The following is a 25,103-nucleotide window of genomic DNA, read 5'->3' as shown; positions in this document are numbered from 1 at the left end:
CTTGATGAACAAGTGGAAAATTACTTAATTACTAAGTGATGAAAAACAATAAACCGGATTTTAGCATTTTTCACTTTCTGCATAAGTTTTAGTGGTCAGATCCGACTCAGTCTGTTCCGCCACGGGAAAGGCTCCTACAGGCCTCCCCAACTCCAGCCTAGGCTGACTCTCTGGTTCAAGCCGGTCTCTAGCCCAGCCCCTCTAGGAGCGGTTGCCTAGGCAGCCATTACCCTCCCCTTTGTTACAAAACAGAAACCCGATTCAGATTAGATTTCATTTCATTCAAAACCAGTAAATATTGCCGAGCACTTACTGTGTACTCGGAGCCCCGATGGCGCGGTGGTTAAGAGCGCGTCTGCTCACTAAAATGTCAGCAGTTGGGCTCCACTAGCCGCTTCTTGGAAACGATAGGGGGCAGTTCTACTCTGTCCAATAGGAATCGGCTCTCCAGCAACAGTTTTGTTTCCTATTGTGTAGTAGCAGTGTCTGTCCTCCATCTCCTCACACCCACAGGAGCCTATTTTCAGACTTTTCAGAAGGCTTTTTCAGGCTCTGATATGCTCCAATTATTTGTAAGCTAAATTACAGGACCCCGAATGCATTCAGAAGTTATGTTTCCTACGCCTGACTTCTTCAACGCGCCGTACATAAGTCCTCCTAGTTAAATGCAGTAATTCTCATCTTCAGGTTCCCAGCGACTTACTGTCTTATTTTCATGAATTCCTCAATCATAGATTCTCACTTAGAAATCCCACAATTTTTGATAATTCATCAGGGCGCGAGCTGAACCCTGGTGGCGTAGTGGTTAAATGCGACGGCTGCTAATCAAAGTGTCAGCAGTTCGAATCCACCAGGAGCTCCTTCGAAACTCTATGGGGCAGTTCTACTCTGCCCTATAGGGTCGCTGTAAGTTGGAATCGACTCGACGGCAGCGGCAGCTAGCTGAATCTCTTCATTTGGTCCCTCTCCTTTTTAACTCTTAATGGCTTCATCTCGCATTAAACAATCCCTCCAGCTTGTATTAAAAAGCTTTGGCAAGTTTGCTACTAACCCAGAGAATCCCTTAAGGAATCCTCTACGAAGGTGTCCAGTTTCATTCTTATTCTCCTTGCTCATAAATATTGTAAATATAAGTGAAACAAACCAGCACATCACAGGCGCTTCGAAAACAGATCCATAAGGCTATTTTGCCTCTGGTAATGAATGCTGACTTTGCTTATCTTGTTCTATATGTGTTAGTGCAGCGAGTTTCTGGACTCATTACCAGCCCCTCTTAACACTGATTTTGGAATCCTTCGTTCAGGTTGCTCACGTTAAGCCAGGATTTGGCTACTGAATTTGAGAAATGTTATTCAATTTGACTTTTTCAATAAATTAATTTCTCCAACATAAACTGAGTCGATCGCTGTCCTAGCCACTAGAAATATGTCAGATGTGTTTTCCTTGGGAATACAGACTGGTACTAGAAGGGAAACACATTCCAGGTGAGGGAAACATTCACATAACAAATTATCAAAATACAATCTATTATATACTATAATAGATTTATATATGTAGTATTGTGGAAGTACAGAGAAGTGAGTGACATTGGTTATTTAGTGGGAGTTAGGAAGTGTTTCATAAAGATAGTACATTTAAATCTGAGCCTTTAAATATTGAGAGTTTCTGCAGTGGAAGGTGGTAGTTGGAGGGCATGTTGGTGGAGAAAGACCACGTCACACAGAAGGAACATATTTGAATGAACTTGGCTTGTTTGGGAAACTGTGAACACCCACATATTCGGGGTTGGGGTGGAAATGTGCAATTAAACCAAGAAGGAATAATTGACACAGACTATAAGTTGGGTTTTGATTTTTCCCATAGGAAATAGGACATGAATTAAGATGTTTTGTTATTTTTTGAGGACAATCAGTGAAATTTTGTTGTTCTTGCCTACCTAGCATGAAGTTAACAGCACCCTGATTTTCTGTAGGGAAGGGCCCATTCCCCAACCTTAGTCCAGGTGGTTTAGGTGCAGCCGATTTCCTTACCATGGCTAAGGGAATGGACACATGACCCGGCCTTATCAAATCAGCATATCACATTTTGTTGGTTATGGTTGTTGCTTTAGGCATGAGCATGTGACCAAAAGATGTCCAATAAGGGTTACATCTGAGATGTTAGCTGGAACTACTGAAAATAAGAAATTATCTTTCCACTATGGTTACTAAGCTGGTAGAACCTAAAGATTTCTGGGATCATCTTGTCTGAGAATGACGAAAACCAATAAAAAAAAAGACAGAAAGAAGAATACAGAGACACAGACACCTGAGAATAATTGAGACGTACCTGAAGCCAGAATGTACCTGAAGTTTTTTAGATCGGTAACACGATGTATTACATCTTTTATATAAGCTTGTTCCTGAAGAATCTCACTCACAATTGAAAGGGCCTTAATAGTTGCACAAGAGGAGTGATGTGATCAGTATTTCTAATTAAATATCAAAAAGTGATTTTTAATAAATCATCATGCAAAACTTACTTGTGATTGCCCATTCTATAAAGTTAACATGTTTGTATAATTTAGGTTTTAATTGGGTTTAGTCTTTTTTGAAAATAATACAGAACACAAGTTTTTTTTTGTCAATTGTTTCATATTGGTTAGGCACTGACATCGTGTATAATTACGTTGAAAGAAATGAAAAACCATTTTCATTTGACTATGAATTAAATGTGGTTATGGCATATAATGTTAATTCTGTTAGATGAATTACTTGCTTTTCTGTACCATGAAGTCATTTCAGAATGTCCCTATTTTTGTATTTGTTTCATATATTGTACCATTTTTTTTTTTTTATTCTAATACCTTGGCCTAATAATATTCCTTTAATTCTCACATAAAGAGAAAATATCCTGAAGTAAAGTACCATTGAACATTTGGTTTAAATTAAGAAAGAAAACGGTCCTGGTGGGAACTGAAATGTCTTTCACTGATACCTTAATAAAGAGTGAGATAATGTTATGTGACCAATTAGCTCCCTGCTGGGATTGTGGGATGCCTAAGTTTAGCAAAGTCTTAATTAGTAAGAGGAGGGGTGTGTGTGTTTAAAATGTTTAAACAGATGTTTGGTTAGGTTAATAACCATTGACTTAATTGTACTTTCTGGCTACTAGTAATAGTAGAAGGAGCCCTAGTGGTGTGGTGGTTAAAACGGTCAGCGGTTCGAACCCGCCAGCCACTCCACGGGAGAAAGATGTTGACAGTGAGCGTCCATAAAGAATTACAGCTGAAAAATGGACGGATGGAAATGGGGAATTGAAGTGTGGAAGGGGAGACTGTTGACACATCGCAGGGATTGGAACCAATGTCACAAAACAATGTGTATAAATTGTTGAACGAGAAGCTAATTTGCTCTGTAAAGTTTGACCTAAAGCACGAATTAAAAAAAAAAAAAAAAAAGATTTACAGCCTTAGAAACCCTATGGGGCAGTTCTACTCTGTCCTGTAGGGTCGCTATGAGTTGGAATCGACTCCATGGCAATGGGTAATAATCCTGTTGCCATCCAGTGGATTCCAACTCATAGCGACCCTATAGGACAGAGTAGAACTGCCCCACAGGGTTTCCAAGGAACGGCTGGTGGATTCGAACTGCTAACCTTTTGGTTAGCAGCCTGAGCGCTTAGATCTAATTCAGTTCTGAAATTTCCTCTGCGATGAGAATGTGTTTCTTCTCAAACACCGAGGGCCTGCAACATTATCGTTCTTATCTAAAATAGTATTGTTCTTAATATTTATTCCCAAATACCTCACACACACATACACACACACACTTCAGTATATTGTAAAAACAAGGCAGTATACTGAGACAATTCGATATACAGTAAGTCCCCAGGGTACAAACTCTCAACTTGCGGACAATTCATACTTGCCCTTTAATGTTATGCAAATTTGCCTCAATTTGAACTTCACTGGCTGCACTTGCAGCTTTTAAATCACTGAAAAAGCTTCAAGCCTTTCCTTGCACTAATTTAAAAAAACAAAAACAAAAAACCTTATTGCCCTCAAGTGGATTCTAACTCATACAGACCCTATAGGACAGAGTAGAACTGCCCCATAGGGTTTACCAAGGAGTAGACTGGTGGATTCGAAATACCAGCCTTTTGGTTAAGCAGCTGTGGCTCTTAACTACTGCACCACCAGGGTTTCCCTGAAGTACGGGTAAATAACAACCATATATGCCTGTTCTGACTTACCTACAAATTAGACTTAAAGACACACTTAGGAACAAATCTTGTTTGTAACCTGGGACTGCCTGTATAGGAAAGAGCACTGGTTTGGGGATTGAGACCCAGGTTGAAGTCTACCAATAATTGTCTAATCATTTAATCTACAGTTTCTTAAGTTGGAATATGAGAAAGTTGAATCTATTTTTTAATGTCTGGTAAGTTTCTCAGATGAAGGGAAATGGGCAGTGGGAATTGAAAATAATGCATGAACCCGGGTGCTGAACTGGCAACCATATGAAGATGAAAGGTTGAGTGGGGCTAGAATTAGTATTAGAAATACTGAGCTAAAAGAGTAGCAAAGGAATCAGAGCAGGCCCAAATTCCAAAGTCAAGCCAGGAATAACTGTCTCTTAGAACATTAATTCAAAGCCAGTAAGTTAAAATGGACTACTAAGTCATAGGAGGCTATTCAAGAAGATTCAGAGTAGAATCAGAGTAGCGGAAGGTCGTAACAACCTTGGGGAGCAAAGCTGTGAGGTAGTAGCAGATGTGTGCAACTTTGATTATAGCTTGCTGAATTAAAATATTTATACCTTGGATCTCTGAAAGTTGGTACTCTGTTTTCTTGGTAATTTACTGTTTATCAAATATTTGAGATGGATGACCTCAAGGTCTTTTCGTTTCACAATTTTATGAAAGGAAATCACACCGATCTTTTAAAAAATTTTTTAATGTTTAAAGCTAAAACCACAAAAAATATTTTAATTAAACCTCAGAAAGCAGTTACAATACAGAATATGCATAAGCAAACGGGTAACACCATGTTATCAATACTTATTTGCGTCATTAACACTTTTCATATTCAAGTTCATAAATGAAGATGATCAGATTTTACCATTTGGTGGATAAGAGGTAAAAATAAAGGTGTATTCATCATCCTCTAGATGTGCTCACTGTTATTTATATGCAAGGCCTGGGTGACTAGAAGTGCAGTTGTCATTTGTTTCTGCGTAACAGGCCATCTTTATACCAGAGCAACCAGGATTAACAGGAAATAGTAAAGTACTGTGCACTGCAAAACACCACCTTAATAGCTAGGCCAGCATACAACTGCTATACAACTGTGCCTAGTACACAAAAACACAGAAAAGACTAGAATTATGTTTGGTAAATACGCCTTTCAAAAAGTCAAGTATTCTCCCTTGAAGTGTGTTTATACAAATATGGGTTCAGATTACCATTTAGATCTGAAATAGCATACACAAATAAGTTTATATCAACTATTATAGGATTCTAATTTTAAAGAATGAAAACGATATTTAGTCAATCTCTTAACACTTTTGTGCTACTCAACAAGAAATGGTTGCACACATTTTCTTAAAAGTCAGAAGGCCACATATTAGGTTACCAATATTACTTTCAATCAAAAAAGTCAGTATTATATAAAAAAATGCAAATTTACCTTAAATATCCAAACCAATAATGAAAACTGAAGTCATTCACCTCACTAGCTTACAAGAAATTTGACTAACAGCAACAAATACCACATAAAATGTTTACCCCCGAGACAAAACTTAAAAGCAAGTAAAAAGTTAGACAACATGTTAAAACACAACCTTTAATAACTAGTGGCTTGTTCCAAGGACACTTGGCATGACCTGAGTAAATGATCTTGTCTTCTCCCACCCCTCCAAGTCCTCAGTTACTTGGCTGGCCTATGAATCATTACCCTAATAAAACAACTCTCCTTCCTCTTCTGGCAACTTGCAGAGACTCCTGGATCACGATCCGGATCTGTATTCCTTCCTGTATGCTGCTGGAAGGCTTCTGGACCGAAATCTTGACCTGGACCTGGTCAGCGAACGAGATCTTGACACTGAGGAGGACCTGGAACGGGATCTTCGGACAGATCGGGATCTAGAGGTTGATCGAGATCTACTGCGAGGGCGAGACCAGGACCGAGGGCGAGACCAGGACCTAGGGCGAGACCAGGACCGAGGGCGAGACCAGGACCGAGGGCGAGACCAGGACCGAGGGCGAGACCAGGACCTAGGGCGAGACCAGGACCTAGGGCGAGACCAGGACCTAAGGCGAGACCGGGACCGAGACCCGGTCCGAGGGCGAGACCGGAACCGAGGGCGAGACCGGGACCGAGGGCGAGACCGGGACCGAGGGCGAGACCGGGACCGAGGGCGAGACCCGGACCGAGGGCGAGACCGGGACCGAGGAGGAGACCGGGACCGAGGGCGAGACCGGGACCGAGGACGAGCCCGGGACCGAGGGCGAGACCGGGACCGAGGACGAGACCAGGACCGATGGCAGGACCAGGACCGACGGCAGGACCAGGACCGAGAGCGAGACGAAAACTTTGAGAGGCTGATGCGCAGTCTGCTCCTGGATCGGTTCCGGCTTCTGCTACAGGAACGGCTGGGACGAGGACGAGGACGAGGACGCCATGGGTAGCGGCCCTTCTTTTCATAGTAGTCGTCTTCATACCCGCTGGATGGCGTTCTCCTGCGGCCACAGGGGGGATCTGCGGGGCGACCGTAGCGGGCCATCTGCACCCAAAGTTTACGGCCATCCAGCACGACCCCGTCTAAGGCGTCTATGGCATCCTCGGCGTCGCGCCTGTCGTAGAAGCGGACAAAAGCGTAGCCACGGGGCTCTTTAGTGAAGCGGTCCCGCGGAATGTACACGTCGCCGATGCAGCCGTACTTCTCGAAGATGCGCCTCAGGGTATTGGGCGAGGTGCTGTTGGTCAGGTTGTCCACCTTGAGAGAGGTCATGCCCTCCACACTGGGAAGAGGGCGACTGTAGTAACTCATGGCTTTACGAGACCTCAGCCTGCCTGAGCCCTGCAGATTCCAAGAGGAGAGGGTAGCCGCCTGCACACGCAACCTAGGCGGCTCCAACGGTTCTCTGAGCTTTTTCCGCTCTAGGCTCTGCCTCTTCCGCTTTCCGTGTGCCTTCGGCGTTCAGGTGCTTAGGGCGGAATGCGTGCCTACATCTGGAGCTGAGAACCGCTGAGAAAAAACTCCATACCCATTTTTTAGAAAATAAGTATTCGTGATGATAATACAGTCATTTTGTGACTTTTCCAGTATAAATCCAAATATCCAGATTTAATTATAGATAAAAGAATAAAAAAAAAGAATAGACATGAAAATTGGTATCACTGAGTGTGAGTTGAAATACATTTGCAATGCTAATTTATATGAAATGGAAACATTTGGCAATTTAGAGGAAAAAAATCGGGCACAGATAAGAGTGATTCAATAGTATTAACGCTCAAAGAGAGATTGAGAGCCACCTATAGGGTGTGAACTGTAATCAGAAACTCAGTATGTGTTCTCTTCTATAGGCTGTTTGAAGAATTAACTAAATAAGTAAAAGATGTCATGATCTGTGAATCCACATTATATATTTAAGCATAACCCAGATTATTAGAATTGACTGCTTTCTCATTAAAACCAAAAAAACCCAAACCCAGTGCCATCGAGTCATGCCGACTCATAGCGACCCTATAGGGCAGAGTAGAACTGCCCCATAGAGTTTCCAAGGAGTGCCTGGTGGATTGGAACTGCCGACCCTTTGGTTAGCAGCCGTAGCACTTAACCGCTACGCCACCAGGGTTTCCCTTTCTCATTAATTGACCTTATATACCACCTGATGGAGTAAGTCTATTTGATGTGGCTTTCATTTTAAGTTATTTTTAGAGTTAATAATATTTCATCAAATTGTTGACAAGACATCTTTTCCCATGAATCATGTTCACTGTACTCTAATAAATGAGTTTGGTAATGATTGGGAGAAGTGGAAAATCATGTTTTATTAAATATTTCTCACCTTCGATGAACTTTGTGTACTCTTTGCAAGCCACAATGTCTTATGCACCTTATGACGTTCTGTATATGTGCTTTGGTTGTAATATATGGATACTGATACATAACGAGCTGCACCAAAGCTTACTGGCTGAAACCAATGATTTGTCAATACTATGTCTAACAATTCTATGGCTCAGAAATTCAGACAGGAGATAATTGTGCTTGTTTCTGCTCAATTATATCCAGTGCATTAGCTAGGGTGACTCTAATGGCTTGGGGATGGAACAACTGAGTGTTGGCTGGTTCTCTTTCTCTTCTCTCTGGCTCTCTTCCTCCCACTTTACATAGCCTCTCCAGGTATTTAGCCTGGCAGCCACAGGGTAGTCAGGTTTCTCACATGGTGGTTCAGGCTTACAAAGGATTATAGCAGAAGTACCAGTGATCTTAAAGTCTAGGCCCAGGCCAGGTATAGCATCACTTCTGCATCACCTCTGAGGTATTCCATTGAACAAAGCAACCATAGTCCTGCCCAGGAGCAAAACAAAACAAAACAAAAACCCATTGCTGTTGAGTCAATTCTGACTTATAGTGACTATATAGGACAGAGTAGAACTGTTCCATAGGGTCTCCTAGGCTATAATCTTTATGGGAGCTGGCTGCCCCATCTTTCTTCCAAAGAGCAGCTGGTGGATTCAGCCGCTAACCTTTTGGTGAGCGCATAACTACTGCGCAACCAGGGCTCCTTCCCAGGATCAAAGGGAGGGAAAAGGCTCATCCTCAATTGAAAGGAGTGGAAAAGATTTGTTGAGTTGGTTATGGTTCTTATGGAGAGTATGCTCCATTAGACACACACACATGCACTCTTTGTTGAGCTGCTTATGATTCTTATTGGGAGTTCATTCAATTAATCAAAAGCCACACCCACATTTCCTTCCAAGACAGGCCCTGTCTACATTGGGTCACCTGTGAGGCTGATTTGGGACAGCATTTTTAAAGATTTTCCAAGAAGGTTTGTGAGGCATGCTTTGAAATTTTTCTGAGGTCTTAAACAAGGATCTCGTAGCTACACCCTTGACTTCAGGTTCACCCTGAGACCAGGTTCTACTGTTCAAGTTTTGTTCTTTGCCCTGAGGCCATTGTTTGCTTTTGAACCTTTTTTGGAGGTTGGACAGACTGTCCTGGGAACTCTATATGTTGTTTGTATTTTTTTCTGACACTGAACAGTTTCTTCTCTTTCTCCTCATGTATTAACATAGAATTTAGAAGAAGCCAATTTTTTTTTTAACTCTTTCTAGAAATCTTCCCAGCCAGATCCCTGAGTTTTTTTAGGTACGCTTTCTGTTTTCCGGAAACCTTGGTGGTGTAGTGGTTAAGTGCTATGGCTGCTAACCAAAGGGTCAGCAGTTAGAATCTGCCAGGCGCTCCTTGGAAACTCTATGGGGCAGTTCTACTCTGTCCTATAGGGTCGCTATGAGTTGGAATCGACTCAATGGCACTGCGTTTGGTTTTTGGTTTTGGTTTCTGTTTTCCACAATACTCCAAGTGATAGTTTTACTAACTATTCTGTAGTATATAACTGAGTTATCCATTTCTCCATGCACTCTTTCCTTTCCTTTAAAGCCTTTAGGCTTTAACAGAATTGTTTCATGGACTACTAAAGAACATATAATGTGCATTTTTTAGTTGTTCAAGCTACTGTATCTATCACTTTCTCAATAAAGAGCACTTTAGTTCTTAATTATACGAGTTCCCTTAAGAGAAACAATCCCACAGTTAAGGTGAATTGATTGATATTTTTTCCCAGTTAACAAAAATGGCAGTGCATGTTAGAATTGTTATAAGAATTGTATGGGCTTTTATCCAGTTAAAGGACTTTACATAAATTAGTTTTATGAGAACAATTCATAATGTCCTTTATCAAAATCAGGCTTGATTTATGTCAGATTGGAGATACTACTAAACCAACTTCTGGGAACTTAGATTCCCATCCTGGCTCCACCATAAACAAGCCATAAATCTTCAGGTTGAGACAACTCCTGGGCTCAAGTTTTAACCTCTGTTAAATGAGGGAGTTGGACCAGTTGATCTTTGTGTTCTATTCCAGGTGTAAAACATTACTTACTGACAGTTGTTGAAATGTTTTATTTTTAAAATTTGACAAAAATTGAAATAAATTTATTGAAACTCGTGTTGTATTTAAAATAATAAAAAGTCTTCTTCCAAATGATACTTTACGAGTATCTTTGTGTTGGGTTCAATTCTCCGACAATACTTTACTCATTTAAAATGATCAGCACTATATGATTTGAATCAAGTAAAGAATCACCTCAGAAACTTCATAGGTTTGTTATCAGAGGTATGGATCCCTGATTTGGAAGTCAGGAAACACGTGCTCTTGTTTTACATTCTTCCTTCACTGTCTATGATTTGGGACAATAACCCTTAATAAGTATTAACACTTGCTGTGCTAAACAGGATCCTGTAATTTGTGAAATGATTTGAGAATTTGCTAAGTGTGGTATCAGCTTGGCCCTTGCAACTGAAACAATTTGAAGTCTATTGGAATAGTCTCCCCATGGTGTTTATCCTCCTTGCTCCATATTGCTATTTATTTTATGCAGATATTTGTAGACTTGCCACTATATATATAAAACTGTTCTTGATGCCATATGTTTTTCAGTTGGCTTACCTACTACATGAAAAGATAAAAATGAATTGGTTAAAAATACTCTGTGGCTACTCTACCCCAGTGCCATCGAGTCGATTCCAACTCATAGCGACCCTATAGGACAGAGTAGAACTGCCCTGTAGAGTTTCCAAGGAGCGCCTGGTGGATTTGAACTGCTGACCCTTAGGCTAGCAGCTGTAGCACTTAACCGCTACACCACCAGGGTTTGCGTGGCTACTCTAGAACTTCTTTATTTAACAGAAAGGATTAGAAACCTAGGCTACCAAGAGAACACTGTACTGTACATTGTAGGGGGAAAAATTGGTGGCCAATAATGTGAAGATAGGAAAGTAAAATAATAGTGTTTGAGTTAAACTATAAAATTAACATATTGAGTCAGAAAAGAAATATGTGGTTTTGTACTTTATGGAGATAGAAAAACCACAAAGTCTGGTCCATTAACTGATTAAACAAATATGTGAAAAAAACTACTGTTTATAATATCTGTTGAACATCTACTACAGGCCACACACTCGGTCAAGCATTTGAATACAATTATAAATAAAAATACAATGTTCTTTTTCTCCTTGAACTTATATCAAATAATTGCTGTGTTGAGAGAACCAAAAGAAAGGTATTTACTCCCAAAACAGTATTTCAGTGTAGAACAGAGTTAGTCATGTAAGCATAGGAAAAGGAAGGTTGGAGTAAAATATTGGATAAATGCTTTCATTTCTTTCCTGTCAGCAAGGAATATGATGAGTCCAAGGGGTGGATATATATGTGCCTTGCAAATGGATATATACTAGCCACTAGGATATCTCAAAGGATCCGTGTTGATGAAATGGTTAAGCGCTGAGACGCTAACCAAAGGTTGATGGTTGGAACCCACCAGCTGCACCACGGAAGAAAAGACCTGGTGATCTACTCCCTTAAAGATTACATCCTAGGAAACCTTATGGGGCAGTTCTACTCTGTCTTTTAGTGTCCATGTGAGTCAGAATCCACTCAAGGCAGACAACAACAACAGGATATTTCAAGTAACTCCTTTTGCTCCAATTCTTTGTCATCAAGTACCTTACAGTTGTACTTTGGCTTTCCAAGTAGATATGCCTCTTGGGAAAAAAATGTGCTGATCAATATAAAGATGTCCTTTTGAAAGTAATATTTCCAAATATAAAGCAATAAATTCATGTTTTTTTTTTTAGTTTTATTCCCAGATTTCACAAATTTCTTATGACTTTAGTGATGTGAGCCAGAGCTCAAAACCCAATAACCTCTGAGTTCATAACAAATAAGTACTATAACCTAAAAGCCCATATATACTTTCGGAGCATGGTGACCCACTCAAGGTCTTTTCACTTCCTAGTCCTGCGTGACAGGCCGGTCAGCTTTCCCCAGTCAAAGCTTCCTTATCCTATTGTCTTGTTTCCATCCTCAAACTGCAATACTCAGTATATACACTGGGTGGAAGATGATAATATCTTGAGGCAGGGCTGTGATTTACTTGAGTCCAGGCTCTTCAGTCCTAAAACAAAACCATATACCTCTCTGTGAGGTGAATTCCTATAGGGAAATAACTAAGAGGGACCCTTTGGGAGATGTTTGAAACGCAAGTCTCATCACTCTGTGGACCAAAGGAAGTAGGTTGTGACCATCAATTCCAGACTTCTATCCTCTCCTGATCTACCCACTACTTCCCTTAGTAGATTTAGAGGATCACTGGTCTCAGGTCTCAGTAGATGCTCTGTGAAAAACAGGATATGTAACAAAATGTTTTTGGTAAGGGCTACATATGCATATCCTACATATGCATATTTTTTACATGTGCGTATCCTTCCTAGCAACTGTCGAAGAATGTTAGCATATTAAAAACTGAACGACAGAATGTTATGGATTGAATTGCGTCCCCCTAAAATATGTGTTGTGTAGCAGAGCCCCTGGAAAGGCCGATGGCCTAGTGGTGAAGAGCTACGGCTGCTAACCAAAAGGTCGGCAGTTCAAATCCACCAGGTGCTCTTTGGAAACCAATGGGGCAGTTTTACTGTGTCTTATAGGGTCCCTATGAGTCGGAATTGACTCGACAGCAACTTTTTTTTTTTTAGTGGAACCCTGGTGGTGCAGTGGTTAAGAGCTATGGCTGCTAACCAAAAGGTTAGCAGCTCGAATCCACCAGCCGTTCCTTGGAAACCCTATAGGGGCAGTTTTACTTGTCTTACAGGGTCGCTATGAGTCGGAATCGACTGGACAGCAATGGGTTTGGTTTTTGGAGTTGATACTTGTAGTTATAATCTCATTTGGGAATGGGTTTCCTTTGTACTAATGTAGGGTGTGCCTTAAGTCAACCTCTTTTGAAATATAAAAGTGGAGACTGGGGAAGATAGATGTCAAGCCACATGAAGATCGCTGAGGAATAGAAGCTGAAAAGAGACAAGGACCTTCCCCAAGTGCAGATAGAGAGCCTTTCCTTAGAGCCGGTACCTTGAAGTAGTACTACTAGCCTCCTAAACTGTGAGAAAATAGATTTTTGTTTGTTAAAGCCACTCACTTGTGGTATTTCTGTTATAGCAACACTAGATAACTAAGAGAACAAAAATATTTGTCTAACATTTGTGGCACCAGCATTTCATAAAAATATTTTACTGAAGAACACATTTTCCCTTCTTGTACTATTATACACACACACACACAGCGCACACAGTATACAAATTGTAATATCCTAATATATCGAAATACTCCTTCCACTTAATATACTTGGAGAAAAATCCAACCAGATACTTTTTTTCCAAATAGATTCCTTCTGATGACATACCAAACTACTTTGTTCTACGACTTTTGTTTGTTTGTTTACTAGAGTCTTGGCAGAAAACATAATTCACCCCAAGCATTTCAGTTAGGTAGCCCTGGTGGCATAGGGGCTAAGAGCTCGGCTGCTAACCAAAAGGCCAGTAGTTCGAATCCACCAGGGGATCCTTGGAAACCCCATGGTGCAGTTCTACTCTATCCTACAGGGTTGCCAAGTCAGAACCGACTCGACTGCAATGGGTTGGTTTTTTCTCAATTAAACAAATTTTAATGAAGGGGCTATTAAAGAGATGTGTGCAGAGTAAAAGAAACAAATAAAAAACAAAATGATGATTGGTATTTAGAGAGTATCAACAGCATGAAGCTTTTACCCTTTTAGGGCTGAAGGTCAGGGGTTTGAGAAAAGTGTTACTGGAATAAAAAAAAAATTTTTTTTCTAGCACCTTGGAGGCGGGAAAACCACCTAATGAGAGAGCTACACATGGAGGGATTTAGCAACTGCCCAAGATGCTCTGGAGCAAGGATGGACTGGATTTGTTACACTCCAACCTTTTCTCTTTTCACTGACATCCAGCTAATGTTCCTCCTTGGCTGAATTCAGCTAGAAGTAAACAAGTGAACCTGGGAGCTGCAGTTTGTATGGAAGCTCCGAAGGCACAGAACGGTTTAGAGAGAAGCAGAACATGGAGCGGAATGGGTCCTGTTTCGCTAGCATCCTGAGTATTTTGAGTCAGACAAACTATGTTACACTAAAATATCTGCTGTAAGAGGTCAACAGTAACCCCTGTGTTCTAGTTTGGTAATTTAAATGTAAGAACTTCATTTTGCAATAAAGGTCTTTCAGAATTGTTTGTTGTTGTTTTGCTTCTTTGTTCGATTTTGCCTTGAAGTCTTGTGTTCTCACTGAATTTACTGCCTATCTTCTAAGTCAACTGCGTTGGTGGCTTTATTGTAAATAGAATGGACTGAAGAAAAATTTCAAATCTGATCAGTGACATTATGATAACGCAGTCTTGAGGATCTTTCCCAATCCTTTCTGTATCCATGCTTCTGTTCAGGTTTGTACTTTCTAAGTTAATTCTTATTTGGAATGAAGACTTGGACCTTGCCTTATTGGCTGGCTCCTATTGGTCATTAAGATGAATTTGGTCATTTTAGCAGAGTCTGCTCCATGGCCAGAGTTCATTTTAGTATCACATACCTCAGAATTGGACCGCATTTTATGACTTTTTGTCATCATCCCTCAAGAAACCACACTTGGAAGAAATACACTCCTTTCCACTGAGGCATAAAATAGGTTAGATTTGGTGTTCTTTCTGCTGTCCTGATTCTCTTTTCATGAGGAACTAAATATAGAGCAAAAACCCGGGTCATAATTTAGTTCAACGTGTGAAAAAACAGCATGGGACTACTATCTGCATTCTTATGCCTAATTCTTTCAACGATGGGAAAGGTAGTTTACTCCTCTATATCTCAGATGCTGCATCAATAAAGTATGAGAATTGACCTGCTTTATATTTAATACTACATTCTGCTTCTGAGATCCTTAAACAGGAAGTGAATTGGAGGATTTTTTTTTCTTCCAGCCAATACCCTAGAATATGAACAATGAAAAAAGAAGAGAAGGTGACATTGCATTAGAAAATGATTTTTATTTCAAGAGAAAAAGTCGTTTACTCATTCTGTTCGAATACTTGAATCGACTCAACAGCAGTGGTTGGGTGGGTTCGAATACTGCCCTGTTACTTGATTGTAAAAAAAAAAAATAAGTAAAACTTGCTGCACAATAAAAGTCATTGAAGTTGCTGTTTTGCCTTCTTCTGGACTGAAAAAATCTTTTCCTAACATTTGTTCACACTCTCAGATCAGCTGAACCAAATCAATTCATTGCTTCTTTCAGCTCAGCACGAACACCTCATTGCAGTGAATGTGGTGATCACAGACACTTAAGTTTGGCTGATTCCTTCCGTCATGTACATGATGGCGCAAAGATCCACTAAGAGTTCAAGGACGATGAAAAGAAACTTGAAGGTGGAACCAAGTACCTTTTTGTGCCTCTTGGCATTAAAAGATCTTGAAAAGAGAGAAAGTGGTTTGGACAAAGATCGACAAAGGATAGAAGAGAATGGAGGGACATGAGTGATGAGAGATCCTGAAGAAAGCAGTCGGACTCTATTGATTTTAAAAATGGCCTGATAGTGAAAGACAAAAAAAAAAAAAAAATCCTAGCCCATTATATTCAATGGTTTTTTCCTCCATTTTTCCTAATCATTTGGAACTATTAGTGTTATATTAAAAATTAAAAAAAAACACTCTTCAGTAAACACTTCTTATTTAAAGCATGTCATTGGATCATTAAGAATGTCGTGCATTTCAAAAACAACCATAAATCACAGCTAGACACAGCTATTTGAAACTGACCCTAATAAACTGACAGAGAATTTAGCCTGAATTTAAGCTCATTTGTGCTTTCCTCAGGTTCTCATTTCCATTAAGACACTTCCTAAGGGCTATGGGCCATGCCTCCCTAAAATCTATTCATTTTTTTTCAAAATTTAAATTTATTTCTTTATATTCTTGGAGAGCTGGTTATTAGAGCCAACCTCTCCCTTGGGGATGGAGAGGAGCACATTAGTTATAATGAAAGGGCTAAGACCAGTAGCCATTTCTTATTATATGAGTTTGATAATTCTCAAACTCCATGGATTTCCGTTTTCTCAATTACTCCCCTGAGGGATGAATAAGACATTAAGCAGTGTTGGAGGACCTTGGAGTCTACTTTCCTCAGGAAGCAGTAGACACATCTCAATATTCAAGGGAAATACGAAATAGGAGGGAGGGAGATGGGTGAGAGACGAGGAGGGGGAGAGAATAAGAATGAGGCCATCTTAATTTACCCACGATTATTCTTTTAATTGAATGGTTTATTTCCTATTCTAAAACAGATAATCAACTGCAACACTTAAGTCCCTAGAAGGCAACCTGATTCCTCCTTATCACAGCCTCTGTAGATAGTAACCCACAGAATGTTATGTAAGCCACAAGAACACCCTGAATATTTATTTATTATGACGAACAAGGGGAGAGTTCTAGTCAGATGTTCTCAGAAGTTTCATATTCTAACTAAATTATAAAACAAGTATGAGTAATATAAAAGTCAGGCAGGACAGGACTTGAATCAAGGCTTATTCATTTAATGATGTTTCATTTTGACAAAGTCGAATTAAGTTTCTACATTTCAGTTTCTTATTCTTCACAACTGAAATAAAAGTACCTCTCTGATGAAGTTTTTGTGGCCATTATATAAAATACTATTAAATATTGTGGGCATTAAATCAAATACCAGGATCATGTATGTAAAGCCCATCTTATAGTGGCTCCCACTGCTGCTGTGTGGATTCTGACTCATAGCGACCCTATAGGACAGAGTGGAACTGCTCCGGAGGGTTTCCAAGGCTGTTATCTTCATGGAAGCGGACTGCCACATCTTTCTCTCTACGAGCAGCTGGTGGGTTCAAACTGCCAATCTTTCAGTTAGCAGCCGAGCACTTAACCACTGTGCCACCAGGGCTTCTTTTCTTATAGTGACATAAAAGTTCTTGTTAAATGGTAGTTACTTTTATTTTCAAGTGAAATGTCTTATATTCAATATAGCTGCTGTTTACATTTTAGGGTGCCCGATGATATGAAGAGTTAATGGTTTTTCCTGACAAGATTTCAGACCTTATAATGTATTCATTTTTATTCTCTTATTTAAAACAAAGAAGATAGAGGTACTAGAAAGGGATAGAAATTCCTCACCAAATGGATGAGTGCCCTCGAAGCACTCAGCTCTCAAAAATGATTTGCTTTCATTCTATCAAATGACATTAAGCTTGTCAGATCAAAACGAGTGCTGGGACACAGCAAAGACAGAAAGAAAATGCTGATGTCAAGCCAAGAAGGTACAACTGAGCTTTTTTTTTTTTGTAATTTTTTAGAATGACACTACAAAAGCCTACAGGCTTAATTGTGAATGAACTAATCCTATATCATAGTATGCCAAATTAGAAGAGCACTCATTATTTCCTCGGAACATATGGCCTGACATCCACAATGCTTTTCTTTCTGTTTGCTTTATCTTTTTAAACCTCATAGCTCCCTCCTGTGTTGATAGTGGGACTGGATTTTACCATCTGTTTGTGCTGTGTCTTCCCATTAGTCCCAACTACGTCCACAGGTCCTGCACCTGAGAGAATTTCATTGTACACATTTTCTAGTTGTCAAGTTGAAATTAAAATATCTTATAGCTCCTGACAAGCGGCAGGAGAGCATTGAGAAAGGATTTTCGAAAGTAAAGGGCAGATATTTATTCAAAGTAAAGTGTGCATCCATTCAGTTCTCTCTGTTTCTTTTAAGGTCTGTTGTTTTTTGTTATGAAACTACTTATGTCAAGTAATGTGATATTTTTATTAACTTATTTGAAAGATATTGACATAGATTCCACAGTCGGCATTCTTAAAATTAATTCACCACACTTTTATTAAATGGTTATGTGCAATTTATTGTGCAAAACACCACAGGAAATAAACAAAGGCCCAGTTCCTTTCCGAAAGGCTTATAGTTGTGGATAGGAGCATTATGCTGTGGAAAGAGCACATCACCTTTGCTTTGGTTTTTGACTCTACCTCTAACTACACGTATGATTTCTGAGCTTGGTGCTTATCTTCAGGCAGGGGATTACCGATACCTCACACCGTTACCGTTACCTCACACGTACGTATATTTTGTACATGTAATGAGAGGAGTAAACTGAATCAGTGATTCCCAAATTTGAGTGCTTATGGACTTACCTGTGGCATTGTTAAAAATACAGATGCCAGGCCCCTCCACTGAAGATTCTGATTAAGCAGATTGGCCACAGAGTCCAAGAACCTGTATTTTAAGTAATTCCTCCTAAATTTGTTCTGTCTAGAATGTTCTATGATTTTATGATTTCAGAAATAACTACAGTTCAATAACGTGTAATAACAAATGAATGATACACAAATACTATTGAAGTTTCTTAAAGAAGTGATTCATTGTATATTAGATGATCAGGGAAGGGTGTAATCTTTAAAACACAGATATGATTTTAATATGTAGAAAAAGAAAACAGTATAACAGTTGGGGAGCAGAATGGGAAAGATCTAGGGTAATGAAAGGAAATATGAAGTAAGTTTGGCAATATACTCTCTAAATCTTAAGGGAATATGGATTACTTAATGGACTAGTGGAAGGTAAAGCTGAAAAAGTAGGTTAGTTTATATTAAGAAGAAGCCTGGATTGTGACAAAGAAGTTAGGACTAAATGTGTAGATAAATGCAATCCATTGAAAAGGGAAGAGGCAAATATTTAATGTAAATCTTTATATTGCCTGGGGGACATACTGGAAGGAGAAGACATAAAGATAGAACAGGGATAGCTAATAAGATTTTCGATGGCTAAGGTGTGAAATGAGTCACTAGCATGTATACTGAAACTAGAGAACATGATTGTGGTCAAGGTAGAGGTGACAGGGTTGGAGTCAGGGGAGCCTGCTGAATAAAGAAAACTGTGATCTAGGTAGAAACTGTCCTTTCCATCTGAAAATGCAATGAGGCAGCAGATTCTATTCTGTACATTTTTTAATTACATGGCTTTGAATTAAATATCCCTTTCAAATATTAAAATTTATTTGCAGGAGCAATGCAATCATATTTACAATACCCTTTTATATTTTTTTATTTCAGTATCATATTGTTGCTAATAATGTGCAGCACCGTCAATATCCTTTACGTCATTTTACACACGCGGGAATTGTTTAAGAGAAGGACTGCTTTCAAAACATTGGCAAATAAGCCTAAATTGTACCATTTTCTCCTTCCTTCCTCTCTGTCTTGGTCAATAATCACCATGGCTCAAGATCAGTAAAAGTCTTTCATAGAGTACTTTTTAATTCCTCCCCCCCCAACCTATCTCTGATTATGAATTCTCCCTCTTTTCTCTGCTTCCTCCCACATCTTTCAGGAAGTGCTTGGATGTATGGACCACAATCACTGCCAGCCTTTCTGATAACTTTTAGCTCTCATTTCAGTCCTGAAAGGCCTCTGGCTAGCATGAATAGGGCTATTTATGTGTTGTCATTAAGAAGCACCTGGGACGATTCACCTTGAAAGTGGCTATCCCAAAGTATCAGCAATCGTAGAAGAGGAAATCCTGGAAGGAAGGTCAAAGCAATCTGTAGTGTAACCATGCCGGAATACTCCTCATTAGGTGATATTTACTTGTTCTACCTCTTGCAGATTTCAGGATTTTGCAAAATGTGTGGCATTCACTCACTATGGCTACTGCGTTCATGAGGTGAATTTGAAATAAAATTGTTCTTGGTATCTACCTATAGTAGTTGTTTTCTAAACTTTTGTTCTTGATGAGGGCTTCCACAGAACCCTGCTATATACAATTCGTAAATATAGAATTGAAATTGGGCCTGGAAACCTCAAACCCTGTGCCTTATCCTACTTCCCGTAGTTGTTTCTGAGGTACCACTATGAAACTTCAGGAAAACATGGAGAAATGTGGACATCGATGAATTGTAGCAAAGCCTAGAAGGATTATTTATCTCAAAAATTACCAAACCCTGCACTTCGAAACTAAAATTGCATTAACTACGTATAGGTCCAATAAGGATTCAGGGTAAAAATTTGTTAGAGTTCTTAATGCCTAGTTGCATTCTCTCCTGAGAGAGTAGCCTTGCAAGACATTGAATGTCCTCAGGACCCGCCACCACTGCCCCTCTGTGCTTCTAGACCTATGACTAGACTCAAGTCCCAGTAGGTCCCAAAAGGTGAGGTAAAAAGTGTAATCCATGAAGAGGTTTGCTACTCTCTAAAAGGATTACATGATTTTTCTAATTTATATAGACCAAAATCTAGGGAATATGTGGGAATGGGTTTTCAGGAGGTGGAATATTGTTGGAAGGGACATAAAGTTGAATCAGCTGAATTTATTGATATGTGTCCACTAAACTGATATTCTGTATTCAATGTTTTGGCTGCAGAGGTTAGAAAGCACTGGTTGGTTGGCTGGTTGAAGCATGCACCAAAGGTGACCTACACTAAATGAAGTTGAAATGCCAGAGCTGCCTTGTGATACTGTAGAAGAAGGTATCCAAAGGCTTAGGGAGAATGGAATATTAGAGTTGATTTACTACATAAAACCTGCCCACCCACCCTGGGAGTGTCCAGAAAATACACCTTTCACCATGACTGAGGAGCACATTTGTGAAAGGAGCCCCAACATCATTGTAAAGCTTTGTGGTCACTGATCTCTGTAGGTCATATATTACAGTGGGAACTGCTGCCACTGCACTGAGAAACCTAAATGCAATGGAGATAATCGGCATGAGCCAAGTGGCAGCACTTAATCACCAAAGACAAGGTTGGCATGGTAACCATAATGGAGAGCAGAGTCAAAGCAGTAATCACAGTAGCCTGACTTGCGTAGACTTATGGCTACTCGTGGTGTCCCTAGGAGTGAAATAGATGAGAAGTCCACTAACTTCTCACTTGATCTGTGTAAACAGAGGAGTTCTAGGTCAAGGAAACAAGTATTACTTGAATTACTAAAACAGGTAATCATAGTCCTTCAGTAAATTCTTAGAATTTAGCCAGTTTATAGACCCAAAACCCCTTGAATGAAGGGGAGGCCAGGTTCCCATAAGGATTCTACTACACTGCCAAAATTTTGCATAAAAAATCTTTCTCCAAGCCTTTCCCACAGAGATCTATGAAGAAAAAGAAATATTCAGGCTTTTCAGGAATTTCTGAACAGGGCTCTGAAGCCTGACATAAAAATGTCACTGCAGTCCACCAGTCAGATTAGGAATTTATGGAGATCAGGTGAACAATGAAATTTTAGCCCAGGTCCATCTCATAGCGGGTCTAGTGGGTCCCTGAACCCATCCTGTGGTTATTTGTCCAGTTTTGAAATGCATAATTGGAATAAACATTCTCAGCAACTGGCAGAATTCCCACAACATATTCACAAACAATACATTTAGCAGCTTTTTGGTGTATTTTATTGGGGGCCTTCCCTGTCTATAGTCTAAGTGTACTGAGGATTGGAAGGATAACATTTATGTAACTGTCTTATTTGTGGCTGTTTCTCCAATGCCTAACTTAGTGCTTGTTTCATATTAAGGGATCAATTAAATCAATCTCAATTAAGAAAAGAAGAAATCTTACACAGTGAGTATTATATATTACATTCCCTATCCTCACACTAGAAGCTGGTGTAATACCTTAGCCATGTCTTAGGTGTGTTTAGGATATTATTTCTTTTGTAATCCAGCATACGTCCTACTGCTTCTAATTCTCTTCCACATATTATGTTGTGATCTTGCTCCCACATCATCTATGCTGGGATTGCAGCTTCCTTGCCTAAAGATATTAATAATAGAAAATCTTCAGTCTTCTGTAATGCAATTGCTTAACATTCAGACATTAAACAGAGAAATACTGCCGAGATTGTGTTTCTCCAGGTGACTTCAGCTTTTGACATATTCTGATTGAGACCACTCTGCTGTCTATTTATTAATCATTGCTTTTCCTTTCCCGAAGCCATGGGAAGGGTCTTGTATACCTCTTATTTTGACAGCATAAATCGGTTCCATTTTTGAATCTTCACTGAAAATGAGTGCCACTCCCCTTTGAGCACATGTGTGGATTCCATGTGGTACTATTAAGTACACTAAGTGGCAACAGCAGTTTAGTTCAGGGGCTTAGTATTCCCAAATCTATTCAGGCTACCTCAGAAGACATAATACCCCAAAGACACAACTGTTAGCCACGTTTCTATCAACAACAACCCAGTTCTTTTTGTATATGTGGAATCTGGGGTCCCTACCTATTCGACACGATGGGTGATACTATAGCTAATATTATACTCAGAGGTGACATTTCTCAGATTAACACCCTTCCCCAGCAGCTTGTTCTGAAAAGTTCCTAAATGCTCTTGGTTTCTAGATAAATTTTCGCTGTTAGTAGAACAAAACCACTTAAACGTGGAACATCTAAGGTGTACCCTGAGCACCACCCAGTGGCAAAAGTATATATTGTAATAGATTTATGCTTTATTTGGGGATTGGCTGTCGTCAAGGCTGGAGGAAGAAAAAGTGAGCTCATGAAACCCAACTGGTGTTAATTTGGGACTAAAAATGCCACAGAGCACCTGAAAAACTCTCAAAGCCCACATGCTTAAGTTCCGCCTGTGAGGCTGAACGTTAGCAAGGAGAGAGGGTCAAAAAATAAGGTAAATGGGAAGGAAGCAGGGTAACTGAGGTGAAGTTGGAACAGTAGAGAAGAAATGGGAAAGAGAAAAAGAACAGGGACACTTTTAATGGATCCAGTGTCATTGGTGGCAGGATAAATGTACAGAAAGGAGGAAAAATAATTGCATTTCTTAATAATGCTTATATTTCAAGTACCTTAACCTTTAACTCCATTTAAGGTACATAGATACCTAATGGGGTATGTAGTATCATTCTCATTTAAGAGACAAAGAGGGAAACATGTAGCCTTAGGGAAAGTACTGAAGACATTTAACTCAGTTTGATCTGATTATAAAGCTCAAACTCTTTCTTAAACTCTCTAAAAGTTTCTAAAAGCAACCCTAGTTAGCATACTAAAACACTGGTTCTTAAAGTTAGCTGCACATTAGAAGTTTTAAAGCACATGAATTCCTGGGTGTCGCTGAAGCAGATCTTGATTTCATTGGTCTGGTAGATAAGGCCTGATAATCTGGATTTTTAGAGCTCTCAAAGTGATTCTAATGTGCACCAAAATTTGAGGACAACTGTTTTTTTTTTTTTTTTGTACTCAAGTAAAGCTCCCTGGGTGGTGCAAACAGTTAAGCATTTGACTACTAACTGAAAGGTCGACAGTTCAAACCCACCCAGAGATGCCTCAAAAGACAGGCCTGGCAATCTGCTTCTGAAAAGTCACAGCCTTGAAAATCCTATGGGGGCAGACCTGCTCTGCACACATAGGGTCGCCATGAGTTGGAATTGACTCACCGGCAATGGGTTTGGTTTGTTTGGTTTGGTATTCAAGTTCTTCACTTTTTTGCCCACCATCTGCTCCTAGTTCAGTAGATTGCCAAAAGCTTTTAATAATTTTATCAACATTCAATGTGTCAACTTAATAATTCAAACACAAGTCATTTAATAATTTTTTGAAAGAAGAGGTTGTGTTCCAGATTATTCATGTCAGGAAGGTTGTACTTTTGAGAAGAATTAGTGAGAATGAGCATGGTTGTTAATTCTCATTTTCTTGTATCAGTACGCCCCTTTTGTTCTCTCTTTTTCTCTGGTAAAGTCAACTGTATCCCTATGGTCCCAAGAGGCAGAAGATGCCACCTACATTTCTCTTAGGACTGTTTTCTATCTACTGACATGGAATATACATATAGCTGCCACCCTGACAGCAGTTTCCCCTACTCCAAGTGTCCAGGCTTTTTGTACACCCTTGGACAGTCTATACATCAGAGTACCACTGCCTTTTATGTCAAAATATAAGATGAAAGAAAGTTTCTTCCACCACTGATGATACACAGCTACTTTGTATGAAATCTGTTCTGTACTCAGATTTATTGAGATATATATATATAAAAATAGGGTGGAATTATTTCAAAATCGTGGCCTACTTTTAGAGTGTCACCTCCGATGAGCTTTTTAATGTCAAACATGTGTGTGTGTTTGAGGACCAAATTTGGTCAAGCTGTTTGCCCAGTGCACATCTGTGTCTACTTATATTTGGTTTTTCAGTCTCTTAAACAAGCTGATTCATCTCCTAGGCTTCAGCAGTTTGTTTTGTATACGTGTAGGACTTAAAGTGCTTGCTGTACTTCCAGTTAGGATTGTCGCTCATGTTCTGCTTGACTCTGCGAAATCCCACAGAGTATTGCATAAACCTCAGTAAAATTGCATAGAAAAAAGAAAAATGTACTTCAAAATTTCCAGACCAGCAATCCCAAAATTTCTGCACACCTGTAAAACGTTATACAAGCATGTGAATTCCTACAAATTCACTACAAATGTCTTATCAAAAGCAACCATGAAAAGGTTATTAAGTTATATTTAGGATCTATTACACTGTCAATAGTATCTTCTGAAGAATTTTGAAAATGCTATGGTCAAGCAAGAGATAAAAATTCCTTTTATGAAATAAATCCCCTCAAAAAAACATTTTCTAATGAGCATTATTTCACAAAAGTTTTTGTTCTTTATTTCAAGTACCAAATCAAACATTTAAAATCTGTGTGTACCACATATATCAGTATTTCTTTTACATTTGTGAGGAAGACCAGCCAAAGAGCTATTAATTTCTATATATGTACATATGGGGGGCCGTACTATCATTATATTGTCTTTAAAGTATCCAACGTTGTTGTTAGGTGCCATTGAGTTGATTTCGACTCATAGTGACCCCATGGACAGTATAGAACTGCCCCATAGGGTTTTCTTGGCTGTAATCTTTATGGAAGCAGATCACCACCTCTTTCTCCCTCAGAGCCACTGAAAGACTCAGAGCCACTAAGTGGGT

At 39.5% G+C, this 25,103-nt stretch overlaps 1 protein-coding gene across 1 annotated transcript; it reads right to left on the bottom strand.

The window, feature by feature from the left end:
- Positions 1-5,347: 5,347 nt before the first annotated feature.
- On the bottom strand, positions 5,348-7,162 carry LOC100655960 (serine/arginine-rich splicing factor 2). The gene is made up of 2 exons (XM_010599729.3): positions 6,592-7,162; positions 5,348-6,183 (listed from the first exon to the last, which is right to left on the bottom strand). The coding sequence occupies exons 1-2, from the start codon at positions 7,029-7,031 to the stop codon at positions 5,988-5,990; spliced, it is 636 nt and encodes a 211-aa protein (XP_010598031.1). The 5' UTR covers positions 7,032-7,162; the 3' UTR covers positions 5,348-5,987.
- Positions 7,163-25,103: the final 17,941 nt, after the last annotated feature.

Source organism: Loxodonta africana, chromosome X, assembly GCF_030014295.1.
Source record: "Loxodonta africana isolate mLoxAfr1 chromosome X, mLoxAfr1.hap2, whole genome shotgun sequence".
Lineage (NCBI taxonomy): Eukaryota > Metazoa > Chordata > Mammalia > Proboscidea > Elephantidae > Loxodonta > Loxodonta africana.
The sequence above is the reverse complement of the archived record's forward strand: the minus strand, read 5'-3'. Positions and strand labels throughout refer to the sequence as shown.

Bases quoted from the DNA above. Each gene is read 5' to 3' on its own strand.
- LOC100655960 (XM_010599729.3), bottom strand. From the start codon at position 7,031: ATGAGTTACTACAGTCGCCCTCTTCCCAGTGTGGAGGGCATGACCTCT. The intron at 6,184-6,591 runs GCGCATCAGCCT...GTCTCGCCCTAG, and splicing joins AACCGATCCAGGAGCAGACT to GTCCTGGTCTCGCCCTCGGT.